General features: G+C 40.9%; 1 protein-coding gene across 2 annotated transcripts; it reads right to left on the reverse strand.

The window, feature by feature from the left end:
- Positions 1–10,407: 10,407 nt before the first annotated feature.
- VIP (vasoactive intestinal peptide) lies at positions 10,408–17,819 on the reverse strand. Of its 2 annotated transcripts, XM_074924617.1 has the most exons (7): positions 17,661–17,819; positions 17,121–17,242; positions 15,312–15,452; positions 14,842–14,946; positions 13,241–13,360; positions 12,465–12,573; positions 10,408–10,992 (listed from the first exon to the last, which is right to left on the reverse strand). In XM_074924617.1, the coding sequence occupies exons 2-7, from the start codon at positions 17,231–17,233 to the stop codon at positions 10,984–10,986; spliced, it is 597 nt and encodes a 198-aa protein (XP_074780718.1). In that variant the 5' UTR covers positions 17,234–17,242; positions 17,661–17,819; the 3' UTR covers positions 10,408–10,983. The 2 variants fall into 2 exon arrangements, with proteins under 2 accessions (XP_074780718.1, XP_074780725.1); XM_074924624.1 differs by lacking the exon at positions 14,842–14,946 and having other exon boundaries at positions 10,421–10,992.
- Positions 17,820–19,448: the final 1,629 nt, after the last annotated feature.

Consider the following 19,448-nt stretch of genomic DNA (forward strand, 5'->3'; position numbering starts at 1 on the left):
ACCTGAAGGTAGCAGGAAATAAAGTTTAGATTAACATTGTTTATGCTTTATGCAACAGAGTTTTCATCTGTTTGTCATTTCCACTGGAAAGTCCAAGACCTGCCAAGAATTAGAAAAACAGCTATGTATGCAAGTGTGTGTGGGAATATACATGTGTGTGTTGTTATTTACATTGAGTGAATTAATAAACATGCAGCAAAGTACATTTGCCCAAGGGTATCTGATTTATCATGCAACACTGAAAATGGTAATAGGTGCTCCATTTTTCTACCTAAAATTGTAGACTTCCTTAGTTTTGAGTTATATTTCTGTATGTATGAGATTTCACTTTCTCTGGAAGTATTTTGTGACCCAAAACACTGATTATTCTCTACACCTCTGCATTTACTGATAGTTTTAGAGAAGTAAAATCAATGCAGCTGCAATAATGTCAACCATCTAAGTTTCTCTGTATGTGTAAATCTACACAACAAAACAGCCAAAAGGAGACTCAGAGATTTCCTAATCGCAGATATCCATAATGAAAAGCTTTCCAATTTGCTGATATGTAATTCTCTTATATGTTGAACTGGAATATATCACTCAGGTCCTTTAGATGACCAAGACCTAGTCCTTGCTATCATGGGAAAACCATATCAAATCACCAAATTCATAAATGTACTAGATTTATGAAATACCATCTTAAAATTCAGTTTGGAATATTCTTCTAGAATTTCATCTCTATGGTAGCTAGAAACTTCATCTCATTTCTCACCTAAATTTATTCTTTGCTAATTTACACAAATGTCTCCCTCAAGCATTATCCATTTTTTGGGGGGTTTTTTGTTTGTTTTTTTTTTTTTAAAATAGCTTTCCTTCTATGTGTTTATTCCTGTTGGAATAAAAAAGAAAGGAAGGAAATTATGGAAAGATATTATGGAAATTATGGAAGGAAATTATATCAAATTTAAGCTGTCCTTTTGTTTTGATTGTACTTAAAAGCAAAATAAATTAAAAGAAAAATCCAATTCACCAAGATACCCTTTTTGTTAAAATATATATACATTGTATAGTTACTATAAGACTCTGAACAAACACAGAAGTGGTGGGTTTGCTTACATCATACAGTTATAGGCACAGCTACTTGCATCTGTAGGATTAAGGAAATCTTTTGAAGATCTCCATTACTAAAAGAAATTTAACCAGCAATATGAAGTGTCAGGAAAAACATTAAATCATAATCTTCATAATGATTATATGTACCTCCACACATTTTTGACATAATTAATAACAGTGTTCTCCATATAAGATGTGGGTACATCGATTGTATGACCGGAGAAGGAGTGACATTTGTTGAACATCAGACAAGTAACACCTGCCTGTGACAGGCTGTGAATGCAGTGTTTACTCCTGTAAGCTACAATAATTCAGAGGAGTCATAGATATGTTGGGGCCTTCATCAAAGTAGGAAGGTAATGGTGTGTGTGGAAAATACTTTGCTTGCTACACATTCTCTAAATATTTTCTAGACTGGAGATGAGAGACCTGGACAGGCTGGAGCCATGGGCTGAGGCCACCTGTAGGAGCTTCAATAAGGGCAAATGCCGGGGGCTGCCCTTGGGCCACAACAACCCCCAGCAGCGCTACAGGCTTGGGGAGGAGTGGCTGGACAGCTGCCAGTCAGAGAGGGACCTGGGGGTGCTGATTGACAGCTGGCTGAACAGGAGCCAGCAGTGTGCCCAGGTGGCCAAGAAGGCCAATGGCATCCTGGCTTGTGTCAGCAATAGCGTGGCCAGCAGGGACAGGGAAGGGATCTGACCCCTGTACTGGCACTGGTGAGGCCACCCCTTGATTCCTGTGTTCAGTTTTGGGCCCCTCACTACAAAAAGGACATTGAATGACTCGAGCGAGTCCAGAGAAGGGCAACGCAGCTGGTGCAGGGTCTGGAGCACAGGTCGTACGGGGAGCGGCTGAGGGAACTGGGGGTGTTTAGTCTGGAGAAGAGGAGGCTGAGGGGAGACCTCATCGCCCTCTACAGCTCCCTGAAAGGAGGTCGCAGAGAGCTGGGGATGAGTCTCTTTAACCAGGTAACGAGTGATAGGACAAGAGGGAATGGCCTCAAGTTGTGCCAGGGAAGGTTTAGACTGGATATTAGGAAGCATTTTTTTACAGAAGGGGTTGTTAGGCGTTGGAATGGGCTGCCCAGGGAGGTGGTGGAGTCCCCATCCCTGGAGGCATTTAAGAGTCGTGTCAACATAGCGCTGAGGGATCTGGTGTAGTTGGGAACTGTCAGTGTTAGGTTAATGGTTGGAGTAGATGATCTTCAAGGTCTTTTCCAAGCTTGATGATTTTGTGATTCTGTGATGAACGGTTCATTAATTAAACAATGTCTCCCAATCAAATCATTTGAGGCACTCTTCAAAATCCAGACTCTTGGGATTTTTGTTTGCTGGCAGTCAATAATAGCAAAAGGAAAGCAAGATTGAAAACATTAATTTTCTTGGGTTACAGTGCAACCATCTTTAAGAAGTCTAAATAAATTTTTGTATGTGTGTTTGAATGGTTCACCTTAAAGCTTTCTACCACTGCCAAGTACAGATAGAGAATAAACTCTTTTGCCATTTACTTTTATTTGGGTTTATTTTGTTTCCTCGTACAAAACATAAGCAATATGTTCCAGTTTAAGCTTGTATCTAAGCTGCAGAATGCAAAGGAAAAATGACAGCTAGACAGCTGTCCTTGGTAACTTAATATTTGTATAATTTACTTAAAATTATTGTCTGAATTAAATTCTTTAATCAATACATTTCTGAAAAGCCGTAATAGAAGAAACAGTTGAAAAAGCAAAAATAAAATTATGAAATAATTTTTGCTATTAGTTATGCCATATCTGCGCAATTACTCCAAGAGGTTTGTAGTGTGTGTCTAGTGCATCTGAGTATTAAAAAACAGGTTTTTGCAACATTTGAACCAAAAATCTCAGGAAATTAGACCTGGCCAGGCCTCTTGTCCTGAGTTTGATAATGTAGAACTGGATGAAATATCTAAATGTTTAACAATTCTTAAATTAAGTATCATATATGATTTAAAAATTACTAAGGCATTGGATTGCTCTTATTTTTTCAGCAGCAGATTCTCCCACAATGAATAACACTCCACAAAGTTGTCTCTTTCTTGTAGTGTCAGACTTGTACTGTGCTTTTATGCAGATAAGTTACAATGAGATACTCTTTCAAATTGCTTTCTTTGTGTTCAGTAATGCAAAGAAGTCTAAAATAATAGTGGGTACTCAGGGAAATCCACACTATAAAGAAGTCCTCAACTGGTGCAGAGCTAGCTAAAAAGAATGCTTTTTAAGATCTATGTATGTCATGGGCTCAATTTGGAAGACTGCAGTTTCTGAGACTGCCAGAGCTCCTCTATGATGCGCAGCTCTTAAAAAGTGTAATCAAACAGCCTAGATTACAGCAGCCTAAAATCTGCTTCAAATTTACCAGATCCAGTGTAAAAGTCCTTGAAACCCTAACCTTTTCCACTGTGGCCTACTGTTGCAGCCACAGAGTAAAGCTGTGCAGAAGAGGTTCTCCTTCACTGATATCTTCACTTTCTAATAGAAAATAATTTATTAATCTGTATGCATTGTAATTATGTAGCATGCTGATTTTACATTGAAGTTTATAATTCAGCAAACATAAAATTAGTATAAAACACAGTATCTCTTTGAAGCAGCATTTCTGATAGATTTCTCCCAGGGAATTGTTAAGTGGTAATGTAATTAGAAATACGGAATAGAACATTTATATGGATTAGTCCTTATTATAGAGATAAACTGTCTATTGACCATGGACTTATTTACTAATCAGATCCTGCAAACATATTTATAAAGAATAGCCAAGAAAAGGTCCCACTGAAATGTCATTCTGAATTTACTAGGTGAAGTTCTGTTTGTTCCACTGCTGAAAAGCAACCTAATTATCTCATATATGATTCCATAACTCTTCAGATTATTGTAAATGTGTAAAAGCTATTCAACTGGGCTAAGGCTAGGGAAATGAAATTTTGAATTAGCCATTCTTTGGAGAAACACATTTAAATGGAGCCTGAAAGTTACAGAACATGCAATGCCCAATTAAATTTTATCTTTACAGAACCAAGCCCCTTCTTTATGAAAGTAGGGTACATTAAGCACTTGTATTCTCACCTGTACTGAACAGAGAATGAATCATAAATCAAAGAGCGATGACCCAAGTAGTCCACTCAGCTGGATTTCTTTATTCCTGCACAGCAGTAGACTAATGATCCAGAAGGTAATCCCTGCCGTAATCCTTTAGCTATGAATGAAAAGAGACCCTCAGTCCCTCATCAATACTGGCACTACACTTTAGCATAATATTTTAATATACATGACATAAATACACAAATGAGTTCTTGCATGGCTCTCTTCCTTCTTCCTGTTGAAGAATTAATGTTGGTGACAGGCCAGTGTGTAACATATACCACTCATTACTCACAGAGCAAGTCAAAAGGCATAGAGGTGTCTTTATCCTAATCTCAATAACCTGCTAGGGTTTTGCTGTGAACTGACCTCCGTTTCCCCTTCCTTAGGCTGGCAAATGACAGGAGAGGGCCAGGGGTGCTGCTGCCATCACACATCACATGCCCAGTATCGCAGATGATCGAAGGGCAGCATGAGGGGTTCATTTGTTATCTCCCTCAATTGCAGGATTAAGAGGTTGGTTTAAAAAATACCCTCTAGCTATATAAAAGGATGCATTCAGAGATCTAGGTAAAACTACTCGACAACTCAGGCATCTGCCTGCTTAAGAATCCAGTTTTCCTTATACGTATTTTACAATGGTTTGAGTGGCACCCCCTCCACCTACCTCAAAAAAGGTATTGTATCTCTAGTGCTTGGTGATTCTGCATCCTCAGCTTTTGGAAATTCAAAAATGTTGAGAAGCAGCAAAAAAATTATCTGGACTGAAAAATCAGCCCTTCCAAGGCCCTCAGAATAGAGGGCCTCAAAATCACTAGCCACTTTTCCAAAATGACTGCAATAAAGAAGAGACATTCAGAGTAATTTAGTAATTTCGAATGTGAAGCTCCATCTAGTAAACTGTAATTTAGGTGTGAAACTCACTCTGGAACATGACCCCACGGGGCATGTGGCTCCAGCACAGTCTCACAGAGAGTCATTTACAAGATGACACAGACAGACTTTTTTTCTTTAGCCTAGCAAAGCAAAGGCTGGGAGGGAAGTGAAGTCTATAAATTTATCTAGGAATACAAGTCCCTGAGAAGAGTAATGGTACTCTTACAATGAGGACATTAGGATCGTAACAAATGGTTGGCAAGGTGTCTGTCAAATACTTAGCCTGCCAGTTAAAAAAAGATTCCAAATGAGTACAGCTGCCGTGCAGCAGCAGAATTAGGGGACAAACAACTCAGCTGTGCTCCCGATGGATTTTGTTAAGTTAATGAACAGAATTGCATGATGTGAGGTCCTCTGACAGCAAGAGATGACTCTTTGTTTCTTCTCAAGGCAAGAGTCTGAAATCTAGAGGGAACAAAAAGCCATATATAAACTAGGTTTAACACCAGCTACTTTTTTGAAGGCACAGTCTTCACCTGCTCTACCTCAACATTTACCAGTTTCTTCTTTCTTACTACATACTTCACAACACCAGAGCTCCGGCACCAACTTTGTAACGCCAACCACAATGCATTGCTCTGGAAGGAATCACCAGGCGGGACTGAAACCATTGGCACCAAACTTAGAATTTTTCAAACTGTTCTTATTTTTTAACCAAGATTCAGTCTTTCTGCATAAATTATATACCCCTTGCTTTGTCATGAAGAGTCTTCCTAGAATACAGCACTTTGCTTTCTATACTCTCTAATAAGAGGCAAAATTGCTTGCTTAAAACAGTGTGCAGATGTTCTGGCTGTGATTATGGGAAGAGGGATTGTCTGAAAGACAAAGATGAAGAGCTGTGTTAGAATAGCAATAAATGGTGATAAGGCATCTGTCAAACATATTTGTGACCATTTCCAGTAAAAAGCAGTTCAATAGTATATAAAATAAGCAAAAAACTAGGAGCCACGCAGGCTCCATATGAATTATTTCTTCTCTACCAAAAAAGTGATGTGCAAGACCTCGATGCCTCCTACCATTTAGCCAGGTGGCAACACTATCAGGTAATTTTACAAGCAAAACTAGAGATCATTCTGTCTTTGTCCTGCCCAGTCAATAGCCTGGCTATTTCATATGCTACTGGCAAAAACTGCTGCTTTGTGCACATTTCCTAAGTAGAAAGGTCTTCACTGATCCATCTCATCTAACAGTAGGAGACAGTGACTGTTTTTAGCCTCTCTTCTGTTTTCCCCCCATGCCAGAAAGAGGATATGTGTTGGATAAAAGCAAATTCTGACTTGACAACTATTAGGGTAATAGGAACAACATATTAAAAGCATTCATAACCCATGTTTAGAAATAACTTGGGCTCTTAGATGCTGTGGTCCCATTGAAAAGTGAAATAGGGCTTTAAACATCGAGGCCAGTTCCAGAAAATATCCAGAAAATAGATCTAATGCACCAATCTCACATATACTCTTTTAAGCATATTATCCTATGCACGCCTCTATCTAATATCAAATAATTAACTCAGTGGGGAAGAGCAAGATATTTTTTCTCTTTTTTTCCCCCTAATTAATGAAACAATCACCATTCTTTCCCAAAAACATGCTCTATTGAAAATATTATTCTCACCACTAAAATTTTGATATTTATATGAGAATTATTTTTTTCACTGTACCATTATAATTTATGTCACTTTCCAATTAATCTTTGAATAATCAAATATTATTTATAAATGTTGATCAATAAAGTTTTTGAACATACTATCCTCACAAGGGAAAGATGGTTTTTTTCCCTCCCTGCTAAGTGGCCTGCATGTATCTGTATATAAAACTGAAGCAAAACTTTTCCTGTTTGTTTATTCCGGAAGCAGAAGACACATCAAATTATTCTTCAAGCTTTTTTAAAGACTTATTTAAAAGACCGGTGTCTAGTTTCCTACCTCCAATCCTAAACCAGCTTGTCAGCCTGGCAAGCATTTTGTCTGTGATGATTGTTCCAAAGCAGAAAGGAGAAAAGCTGAAAATATTGTAGTTGCCCAAGGCAGCACAAGACCCAGGAGGCCACACATTTTGCTTGATGTATCCAAGGAAAGGTCATCCTTTTGCACCAGTCACAAACCAAATGGTAAATCTCCAGTGGGAAGTCAGGAGCTGTTTGTGAGAAGAACAGGTTGCTCCTGCAAATACGGTTGTGCCAGGTTCTCTGCAATACTCATCTCCAATAACCAAGGCTGGCAGTTATTAGATTCCTGCACCATAAATTTAAGGTCTGCCATAGTTGTTCCTCTCAAAAACTTAGGTACATATTCATATACTAGCCTTGCAAACAAGAGGTGAGAGTATTATCAAAGAGTGGGGAAGCTTGTGGTAAGTGGAGGAGGGAGAGAGAAAATAAGGAAAAATAAAAGAAGTAGTGGAAAACATAGGTACTATCACAAGAGGCAATGGACAACCTTTTCTATCTACCTTCCCTAAAGTCCTGCAAGCAAATAAATTGTTCCTGTATACATACATCTCTTCCCAAAAGGTCTGTCTTTGGAGACAATTCACTATTCCTATACGTGAAGTTATACTTATCTTTTGGATCCAAGTTACCCATTTTAATATTTTTAAACAGACTTTCAGGTGGAACATATAGTCACTCAAATCCACTTAAAATATCAGAGGAGCTGTTAGGGTTTTATTCATTTTAATGTATTTTTACCAGCTGTAATTTTAAAATGTTTTGTCAATTTTTGTAATTCTCACGATCTTACACACAATCCTGAGGGCTGCACTTGAGTGGGTGATGATTGTACAGATGCGCACAAGCATGCAAATCCTCTCTGTGCATTCAGGAGCAGAAAATATCCCCTTCCAGTACTGGTAAAGACACACTTAAAAGTGATTCTGTCCCTTCTTTAACAGCTCCATGGGGTATGTCTGAAAATCCCATTCAATAAAACAAAAAAACAACGAGTGCTACCATCTACAATCACAAGTATTCTTACCCTGTGTTAGAAGTGAAATTGTAGAGAAACATAGTGAGGTGTTTCTTTAACATATACCTCAATAACCCTTCTCAGTTTTATTATTTCCTCCTGAGTGGCTGCATTCTCTCTGCCAGTGATGCTCTTCTAAATCAGCCGGGTATTTGTTTTCCTCCTAGCAGTCCTCTTGACACTCTCTTTGAAGCTGCCCCTTTCATTCTCATAATTAACACAATACTTTAATTCCACTCTTACAACACTTTGCAGATGGGTTGTAAGATTGATGACGTGTCAAGACTCATTGACGAATTGAAAATCTGTCTCATTTAGTGAAATGTTTCAGTTTTCTCTTCAATGTTATCATTTGACCTTACCATAACCACTTGCTCATGGAGTTGAGCAAGTGGTTATGGTACATCTGCCACAATTAAGGAATCTCAATGTATTAATTGGGCCTTATATCTCCTATGGAATGTCAAAAGTTGCTGTGAGAAATTAAAAGCCATCCTTTAACACAAATACCAAATCAGGTATATTATTCTGGAGGTTAGTATCTCTCTCCTTTCAGTGTTAGGTTCTCTTAAAATGTACATAAAGTTTTGCATGCTTTTTAGACTGTCTCTATTTGCTGGCCCTCTGAGAAATCTAACACAGTATTATTTTAGTTATTATAATGAGGGTATTAATTTTGTATTTTATAATATATACTATATATGATTTCCTAATAAGTATCCCTTCCTTCTGTAACCCACTCTATCTCCACTGTAACAGAGAAGATACATGTTCTAAGGTTCTGCAGTTTTCTATGGAGAACAAAATATTGGGGAGATCAAACATTAGACATGGAGGACAAGCTCTTCCATCAGATATCTTACTGGGAAACTGGAAATAAATTTTAAAAAGACAAATTTAGAAAAAAAAAAAGATTTCTGGAATTGTGCAGTCAAAAGTTTGATCACTCCAATTTCTGTTACTTTAAATTGAGGGAATGAATATTATGTATATTTAAACAAAAAGTTCTTTGTATGAAGATCATATGTGGCTTTGCTTCTGGTTAATTTTTTTTCCACTTTTTTTAAAACATTACTTATCACAGAAATCCTAACAAAGGTCAAACTACACTGAAGAAATTTTCCAGTTAAGTACTATAACATCACTCTGATAGCACCCTTCAAGTATTTCCAAAACCACTTTTGCACTCAAATTTTCAGAATAAGATAAGAACTGAGAGTTGACCACTTTTCAAAATACTTCAAAATTATGTCTAACTTTTGTGAACAATTCATTGGCTTAGGCTAAAATAAATTCTGTCAAGGCTAGATAGAAGTAGCAATAATAGCATCTGATCTGTGCAGGCTCATTTTCTTTTGACATGTGGTTGTCAATACTCAAAAAAATTCCAAATCAGGCGGCTACATATTTATGAGAACTAGTCTCCATAAATCTCAAATTTTATATTTGAAACTTCCTTCTAAATGAGAACAGTAAACTTGTAAGTGAAACTTGTAAATCAGTTTTATCACTGTCTATGTGTGCATATGTATGATATATAAATATACTTGAAATTCCAAATTGAACTTGTAAGTAGGTCTGATAACTTTTTCTACTTCAAATTTCATCTCTTTCTAGGAGGTGGGAGGGGAGTCATGGGAGTGTTATGGCTGGTATCATGCATGAATATGCATTTCACATGTTGTGCATGCAGTACTGCACATTTTCCTTACTGCAATGGAACTATCATTTCTTACAACAGTAAATAATTCTTTAGAAAATTATCCAATTGGTTAAATCTACAATTTTAATAAATTACAAACAGATTCTGATTCACAGCACCAATGAATCAGCTGCAAATTTCCAGTTCCATGCTAAGCTACAATGATATAAAGAAATGGGGACTGGAGGCTTACTTGCTTCTCTTTCTAATATAACAGTATACCTCAGTTAAAACATACCTTCCTCTATTACTATAGTAGAGACAGCACTTACTGGGACCTCTACTGTTCCAGGTTCCTGTAACACTGATTCAAACCAGTAATAACTTGCCATGATAATAAAATTATTTATTGTCTACATATTCTGTAAATTACATTCATTCTGAAAAAATAGTAAAGTGTCTTCAGATCTGTTTTATATATAAGGAATAATTTCATCATCAAAGCTACAGACAGCTGAAGGTAGAATAAACTGAAGTGAGTTTAGGCATCAAACAAATCAAGGGATAGCATTTTTTTGTGCTTTGTCAGCTCCAGAGCATCTGAAACACAACTGAAAATAAAGGATACATTTCTAGTCTTAGTATAATTTGTATATTGTGAAATATTAAAAATGTGAACAGGAAGGAAAGATGCTGTCAGAGGTCAAATAATCTTTAATGCTTTTTCATTTTCTCTAGCTGCTTGGTAAGCAGCTAGAAAAGCATTCCCTTTTTCCTGCCAGTAACCTTCAGAGATGTTTGTAATGCAGTTTTACATACTGCACATTCTTTTACTCACATTTTTACACTTGTTTATGAAGCTATCTGGAAATGCATCCCTATTATCATACAGGCTTATCTGAAGTTGTACCACACCTAAAATAAGCCAGTTAAGTAGTGATGGGCTCTTTTCAGCTGCACACTCATTTTCAAATGAATTTATTGAAGTAAAGGATTTACAGCATATGGACTCACAGACTTCTCATGAGTTAAACTGGCATCCATATGTACAGCTTTCAGTAGAGAACTCTAGAGTAATATTTACAATGTAAATATCAACTTTTATTACATAAGAAACAAATATATCACAACTTTCACTTCACAACATATTTGTTCTGGTTTGATGACTAAAGTCATCTCTTTGAAATACTATGTGGAACTCAAAAATAGCTTGTTCTTGTCATAGACTTTGCCAGGTGTCTTTCAGAGGTCCTGAAAAGCAAGGGAGAAATATGTTTTAGAAGTCATTTGCGTAAGCGGTTGCATCATCCGGTCTATAAAAGCAGGCAGCAGACAAGAGGTAACAATATAAAACAATTGCTGCTCTTTGGGACTGACAAGCATGAGATGGAGCTATTCACAGGGGCATGGTAGGCATTACAGCCAGCAGACAAGGCTGTAGGCTGAGGAAGAAAGGTTGAAGGATTAGGCAAAAACATTACTTCACATTAGCCTACAGTGCAGAACAGCTCACTTTGGAAACAACCATATCCTTGAAATGGATACATTAATTCAGGTTGCTTGATACATGCTACATCAGCAACCAGGCACTGCAGTAACATGACCAGTAATAGCCAACACTGAGTAAGCAATTCACCTACTGGGAAATCTGGATCATCAGTACAGTCCATAAAAAAAGCAAAGGACTGGAAATAATTCCAGGAAGATGCAACCCGCTGAACCACTACTCTCTCCCACTTAGTAAATACCAGAAGTTTTAGAAGGTGCAAAATCCAGGAGCAGACATATTTGCAATAATCTTTTATGTCCTTTCTAATCTTTGGGAACTTAAGAGAAATGGCCACATTTGTGGAAAGGAAAAGAACGTTTTCTTTCAGTCTTGGAAGAAAACAACCGTTTTGAAAAATGTCATCTCCTCCCTCCACCCTGTTATCTTCAAGAGTAGCCTTCTTTCTTACTCGTAGCTGAGACACAGCTGAATGCCAAAAACCATCCTATCATCAGTTTCATAATACACTTTTGAGAATACCAAGCCTGATTCACTTCTACCTTACCCTTTCAATTTTATGTCCCTGCAAGTCCTGTGATGTAGAAGGGTTTACATTTCAGTAAACCAAATAAACATATCTGTGAATGATTTCAGAAAAATAGCATTAGCTAAATGGAAAACAGTAACTGCAGTATTTGCATGTCAGACGATCTCTCTGCAGCACACCTTAGATGGGAGTCAAGTGCTTTCTTAATGCTTGGGTTTCATGTTGTTGATCCTCTTAGTCCTCTTAGTGGCAACTCCCTTCTAATGAAATAGATGGTAAACAAGATGTGGAGCTTTTTTTTTTTTTTTTTTTAATGAAAAGAAATATCTTTGAATTTGTTCAATGAAGAAATAATAATCTTTATTGTTTTAAAATGATTCAATTCTGGTTTTATTCTGCAGTGCACACAAGCTGAAACACCCAAGTGAGTTAGGTGCATTATTAACAGTGCCATTTAATTAGGAAATTTCAATAACAGCAATCATGGGATAACTTAATTATTGTTGTTATTAAAATTATTGTTATATTCAGACACGATCCCTATAGAAACATGCAGCATTCCATGGAACATGGCTCTTTTCTAGATGATTCTGGTTTTCTGATAGGCCACGCTTCATGTATGATTAATCTCATTTTATGGGTCAAGTCAAGCAACAGATAGAAAGAGGAAAGAAAATCTGGGCATACCAGTGGGAGGTGGCTCAGCAGCTCATCTACAGAATCATAGTTTTCTGACAAGGAAGGTTCAAGAAGTTCTGCTTCATCTCGAAGTTTAGCAGGGTTTAGCTCTTCCTGGCTGTTATGGACAGGAAACAAGTTTTATTGCTCTCAGAATAAAAAGCAAACAAGCAAGCAAAGCCTTCTTCTAACTGTAGCTATTGCACATTTTGTTAGATTTATACCAAAGTGTTATAAATCACATGAAATAGTATGTTTATGGGTGAAGAGACTTGATATTTAAAAACGGATGTCTAAATGAGTGAATATACAAGCAGAATATAGCTCTACAAAAACATATTTGGCACTTATCACCTATACCCGCTAGGACATATAGTCTTTCTGGGATTTCTATATTTTCATTTTATGCATTTGCTTAAAGGCAAGTTTTCCATAAATAGTGCGTTTTCTTTATAAAATTGTTTTTCGTTTTCCATAGCTCTGTGGATTTTTCCATAAGAAGCTTTTTTATAAATAAAACCACATTAAGAATCTGTCAGAAGCTTTTTAAAATTGCCAGATGCTGTCTCCTCTTTATTCTCTTATTCTAATCTGATTGTAGTGTCTGATATAGTCTGGAAGAAAATGCTGTCTGTATCTGAAACCCATGTTATAAACTACGTTATAAAGTCATTAATGTTCATTGCATTTTGGTTTTCCTCTCTGTATACATACATGGGTATAAATCTTTCTGTCTTAATACCATACAAGTATGGAAACAATATATATTTGCTTTCTTGTAGTACCTTCTTTTTCCAGTTAAAACCGAGTTTAAGTATTTCTTCACAGCCATTTGCTTTCGAAAGCGGCTGTAGTTGTCAGTGAAGACAGCGTCAGAGTGGCGTTTGACAGGACTGTCCTGGGAGCTAGCAGTACAACAATTACAAGGAAAAAATTAATAGACAATATCTGTTTAAAAGAAGATACCATTAAATGAGTGAAACAAACTTTACAATGTTGATTAGCTAAATAAAATCAAATTTTCATTTCTGCTTTCATTTCCAACTGTGACTTTGGATCTTTCTTCTGCTGAACAGAAGTCTTCAATTGCTAACAATGTATTTTAGTAACAAGAACCATATTCTAAGGATTGGTATTCAGTCCTTTTGGGCACACCTTCCACTGCTTTCTTTCTGGAGTCACTTTCCCAGAAATTCTGCAGGATCAGATGGCTGAGTGTGGATTTCACGATTTCCTTCTGTCTGTTCTCATAGCCCAGGTTACTCTTTTTAATAAACTGACTTTATTCTGATTTCTATTATTTGCGTAAATATATTTTAGTGTGATGCCAAGGTGCAGACTTGTTTAAGTCACAGTAAGCTCTTAAAGGACCTGATCACTGTTCCTATTGAACTCTGAGGATGGAGCCTGCCTCTGGGGAAAGTAAGAGTGTATCATCACATACATAGCTACAAATGTTTGTTTTAAGGAGGTGTCAAGAAACAAAACACACCTTGTGAAACCCAAACTTGGAGACCTATTTGTCATGCATGATCTTGGGAAGCCTCAGTGTGTTCGGCTTTAAATGATCTATGTTAGTTTATAGCATATAAGAAACTGGCACTACATGTTCTGGAACAAAGGCAGCATCAACATAAATGCAGGACGTAATTTTCACTCAGCTTTTGAGTGTATGAAGTAGGCACTCAAAGGAACTGGCATATTGGGTCAGACCAAAGTATTCTACTGTTGTGTTCTCAAGAGCACCCAGTAGCTGCTGCTTAGGGATATGAAGACAAGGGAAGTATACAATGATCCTTCCCAGCATCCTGCAACCATTAGTTTATGAACGTCCTGATCTGGAAGTTGCATCCAGATGTCTTGTCTTTTTCGAATCTGTCTAGAATACAGATCTCCCAAACATCTGACAATATGTTCGACAGTAGGAAAAAATAATTTATTTTTGTTTTCACTGTAAACCAATTGTTTCTTAATTTCATAGACCATTCCCCTGTTGTTATGTAAGTACTGAGTAATCAATCATTTTGTATTTACTTTTGCCATTCATCCACCAAGCTAGTAAAAACACTAACAGAGAAAAGAAAAAAAAAAAAAAGGCAATTTGGCATGATAATCATTATAATATTGCCAGTACTTATTATCAGTGCTATATGCAGTGTCTGTTGCTCTACCCCTCACAGCTGTATCAGGAATAAGTAGTAACGTATTCGTTGAGTAACAAATACCACTAGGTTGTTACACATGATTTTCAGCTCCCCCATCATTGTATCAGTTTCTCTTTCTTTATCTCTGAATTGCAAAAATGAGAACTTAGGTACAGAAGAGTAAAAATTTGCCAATGAAGCCAGCTAGGAAAAAACTCTACCTAATGTAAGTGTCACCTCACCTAACTCGTTTTCTAATAAGCGAATGCAGATATCTCTTCACAGCAAGTTTAGCCAAAAGATGGCTGTAGACACTGGTGAAAATTCCATCAGCATGCCTTGCATTTCTGAAATGGACAATAAATAAACTCTACAATACAACCTGGGTTCATACCATTTTGATAGCGTTCATTTTGTAAACATAATGCTTTCCTCAAGTTATTTATTGTACACATTAAATTAAGCTAATATCTTAAGAAAACTTCCAGATTTTCACAATATACATTTTAGCCCTCCCTGGGCAGTGCACGAATTTGTCATGCCAGAATGGAAGTGCGATCAACATTTCTGCAGACATTCCTACTGCTACCAGAGGCCATGTGGGTTCTTTTTTGTAATTGATTCTTCCTTTCCTATTTCTCAGTTTGAAAATGTGACCAATGTTTTTCAGCTGATCCAATTCAATTATCATTTGTATAATAAAGAAACTCACCTATCAATAATTCTGGACAGATCAAAATAAAATTTCTCATTTTCAGGTAGCGTGTTCTGCAAAATGTCTGATTCAGTCTTTAATGACCCATGGGCATGGTCAGATTCACTGGCTCCACCAAATGGCATTCTGTTTCCCAATCTGTTGAAGAAGGAAATCATATGAAGTACAGTTAGCTGAGGACATGCAACACTTCACTGCAGCTTACATTCTGATCTGTGTCAAAATGCACGTCTACCTACTTTAATCTGTAGGGCATGTTAAAGTAGTCAGGATAAAACAAAAATCACTTTCAGGTATAATCTATGCTCAGTGATAATCTACATTACAGATCCTTCTCTCTAATGCATATTTTCTAGATACATGTTTTCATTGCACACAGTTTATTCCAGTGCATAATGTATGGCAATTACAGCTCAAGTGACAACCATGAAGCTTTTCATAACAACCACATTTTATATAAACGATGGATGGAATTACCAGCCTCCACCCATGCAAAGTGAAAAGAGTTCCTGTGAATTACTTACCTTCTAACCAAGACTTAAAATGTGCATTGAAAGGCAGTATGAACAGTTCTTAGGCCTTCTCTAAAGAAGGTAAATACACCCTCAAGAACTTCAAACTAAATATGAAGTGCAGTCATCTGTCTCTGCGTGCTTTTATTCTCTTGTGTTTAAATTAGTTTGCTAGCTGCAAGTTAAAAAAAGGTTCATATTTAATCTTTTAAAACTTATCAAGGCAATTGCTTTCTATAAACCAATTTACAGTTACTTCACATTTCGTGAACTGTTGTTTCTTATGCTGTGCCATATTTTATCAAGAGCAATCTGACTGCATAGCGGTAGTTTGGCATCAGGCGTTTCTGCTAGCTGCTCTGATGTTCTGTGGCAGACAACAGGCTCCCATTGTTATAGTAAACCCCTGTATGTGACTATGAGCACAAGTCACATACTAAAACAAGGATAGGCTATTGTTCCTGTAATTTTACAGTCATTATCGCTATTAGTACTACTTACATATCTGAGGCATGTAAGACTTCTGTCTGGTGTAAAAAGTAAACTTGTTGAGTAAAATAGACCAAGCCAAGTCACACCTTTTGAAAAATCAGTCACTAAGCTGTTTTGCTATACCATTTTTCGTTGGTCTTTTTACACTTTGCGTTCCTCTCACCTAAATGTAAACCGTACCTTTCTGCCATCCGGTTTAATTTTGTTAGACGATTAATACCAACGACAACACTCAAAGCATGCGGCAGTACAGAAACTACCCATCAGCCCAGGGGGACACTTCCCCTCATTCAGGATTCAGGAATGTTCAGTGTGTGGGATTTTGCCTGTGTATGCCTCTGCTTTTTAGAAGACGCGTCCACCCAGCCTCGCCTCGGAGGTGACGCTGTGGGAGCATTCCCACAGGGAAGGCCGAGCCCGCTGTGACGGACACGCGTCAGGGCCCGGGGCGCAGGTTCAGGCAGAGCCCCTCCACACGCCGTGATCCCCGCTACGGCTCTCGGGGCGACACTGCCGCCGCCGCGGCTGCTGCTGCTGCTGCCTCGGAAGGTGCCTGCGCGTCGCGGGGGGCTGAGAAAGGGCCGGCTCGGCGCCTGGAGCGAAGCCTCGGCGCGGAGATGCGCACCCGCGGGTTCCCGAGCAAGCACCGCCGCCGGGAGCGCCGCGCTGCGCGCTCGCTGGATGAGCACGGTGGGTGGGAGACGGGCGCTCCTCGCAGCCGCCTCGACCTCCCCGTGGGCCGGCGGAGCGGGGCGCGGAGGGGCGCGGAGGGGAGCGGGGCGCGGCGCGGAGCGGCCCTTACCGCGGGACGGCGGCGAAGGCGGCGCCCCGCGGGGGCAGCGCCCGCGCCCGCCAGCAGAGGGCGCTGAGGAGCGCGAGGGCGAGGAGGAGCGGGGAGGCGCCGCGGTGCTCCATGGCCGCCACCTGCGGAGGGAAGAGCGGAGCCGTCACCCACCGACCCGCCCGCGCCCACCCTCGGCCGGCCGAGCAACCGCCCCGGCCCAGGGACACACCGCCGGCAGCGGGGTGGCCGCGGCGGGGGAGCTGCCGGCGGGCAGGGAGAGCTGGCAGCCCCGGCCCGATGCGGGGGGGCAGAGGCGTCCGGGGCTTAGAAATAGATGTATTTTTTATAAGTCGCTAAGCAATAAAAAGGAAGGGTCCCTCCCCGGCTGCCCTGGGCGGTCAGACCCGCTCTCCGCGACCCGACGGCTGGGGCGCCTTCCCTGCGGGTCCGGGAGGAGAGAAGGGGGGCACGGGGGGACGGAACGGGACGGGACGGGGACGGGGACATCTCCCCCATCCGCTGGGAAGCTGCCGCTGCGGCGGAGGGAAAGTTACTCACGGAGCCGCGAGTCCGTCGGTGAGGCTGGCTGGGCGGGCGCGGAGCGGAGCGGAGGGCTACGCTGCTGGGGGCCTGCGCCCTGCCCCGCTGCGCGGCTGCTGGGGCGGCGGAGGAGGAGGCGGCAGAGGAGAGCTCCGTCTCGCCGCACGCTCTGAGCTGCCCGCCGCGCCGCCGCGTTTTATAGCGTTTACACGTTTCTGCTTCCGAAGAAGCAATCACGTTACTGGGGAGACGTCACCCTTCCCAAGGGGACGGTCGCTTTGTTCAGGACAGTCAGAGACTTATATTTAACTCATGAACAGCCGTGCCCCCCCCCCCCCCCCCGCCCCGCCATTATTTAATTTATAGTAATGAGTTAGTTTTGCGGGGAGCAGGGCCCCGTTGCCCCGTTGCCCGCGTGATTCCGCCTCGCAAAGCAGGAGAGCAGGCGGCCAGCGGGGGCTGCGGGGGCACCGCGCACCCCTGCCCGCACCCGCGGCAGCCGGGGGGGGATGGCTGCACCCCACGGGGCCCTTGACTCCCGCCCCGAGTGCTTCCCCGCCTAGCCCCCTCCTCGGCCCCGGGGTTGTTCCTTTTCCCTAGCACTCCCCCGGGGTTTTCGGGCTGAGCCGGTCCTTCTCTGTCCCCGGCACTTGCCGGTCCCTGCCGGGGGTTCCCGCCCAGGCGCTGCGCTGCGGGGAGTTGGTCACTAAACCAAAATCTGTCTACGGGCTTTAGCTTGAATTTAGGAGGCGGCGGGGTGTTTACGAGTCTTTGCTTTTTCGTTTAAACCGTGTGTATGCGTGGGAAACGGATCAGCCCTCACATCCAGGCACGGCTTGGTGCATCCAAGGGCTTGTAACCGTTCCGCCGATCCCAGCGCCGGCACCGGCTGCGCTGGCGCGCAGGGAGCGCGGCTGGAGCGCGCGTTAAAGCCCCATGAGCGGGAAGGGGGTCAGCTCTTCTTTCTAACGTGTCTCAAGCCCAAACCTCGGGGCTGGAGTCACTGCCACAGCAAGGGAGAATCAGATAGTTTCAAGCCTTCGATTTTCTCCTTCGAATTTTCCCTGCCTCTGAGAGATCTCTGGGCAGCAGGGAAAGAAACACGGGGGAAGTGGGCGTGGGACCCACGGGCGGGACGGCAGAGCAGGACTGTTCCCGCAAGCACCTCTTAAGTGTCGCACCGTGTCTTTTCAGTGCCTATCCTGAAATACCTGCCAAAGAATTGCGGCAAGATTTTCAGTTGAAAAAATCACTTTTTTTTCTCTTCCCCTCTCCTTCCCTTGAGCTTTTGTGCCTCTAATCCTCCTACTCAGTAACGATTGTACCAAATCCATACAGACGATTTCACCATTTCTTCTTAGTTCTAATAAGTTTCTCTGTTTCATGTTTCACTAAAGATTAGGCAGGCTCGATGCCGAAGATTCTGCGATGCTTAATCTCATTTTCTAATTCAGTTACATAAAAATTAAGTGAATTAGATTAAAAATGCCTGGAAATTTGTTTCTCGGATGACAGCTGTGACTAAAACCAGAGTTCCTGCAGTAGTCTAATTTCAGGAAATTTTCCCCTTGTTACTACATAACTGGAGGTCGAAGAAGCAGTTCTGCTCTGGAATGGCTGAGCATCAGTAGCACCGTATTCCCCTCACCTCTCAGAAGTATCCCGGCTAGGGCGGACAGGCGTTGTGCTGTAGGCACCACCCGGGGAAGTGCAACGGGCTTCACCCAAGTGCTTGAAAGAGCGAGGAGGAGAAACTCATCCCCGGGGCGAGCGGGGCGGGAACGGGGTCGGGGGGCGGCTCTCGGG

This window comes from Athene noctua, chromosome 1, assembly GCF_965140245.1.
Source record: "Athene noctua chromosome 1, bAthNoc1.hap1.1, whole genome shotgun sequence".
Classification (NCBI taxonomy): domain Eukaryota; kingdom Metazoa; phylum Chordata; class Aves; order Strigiformes; family Strigidae; genus Athene; species Athene noctua.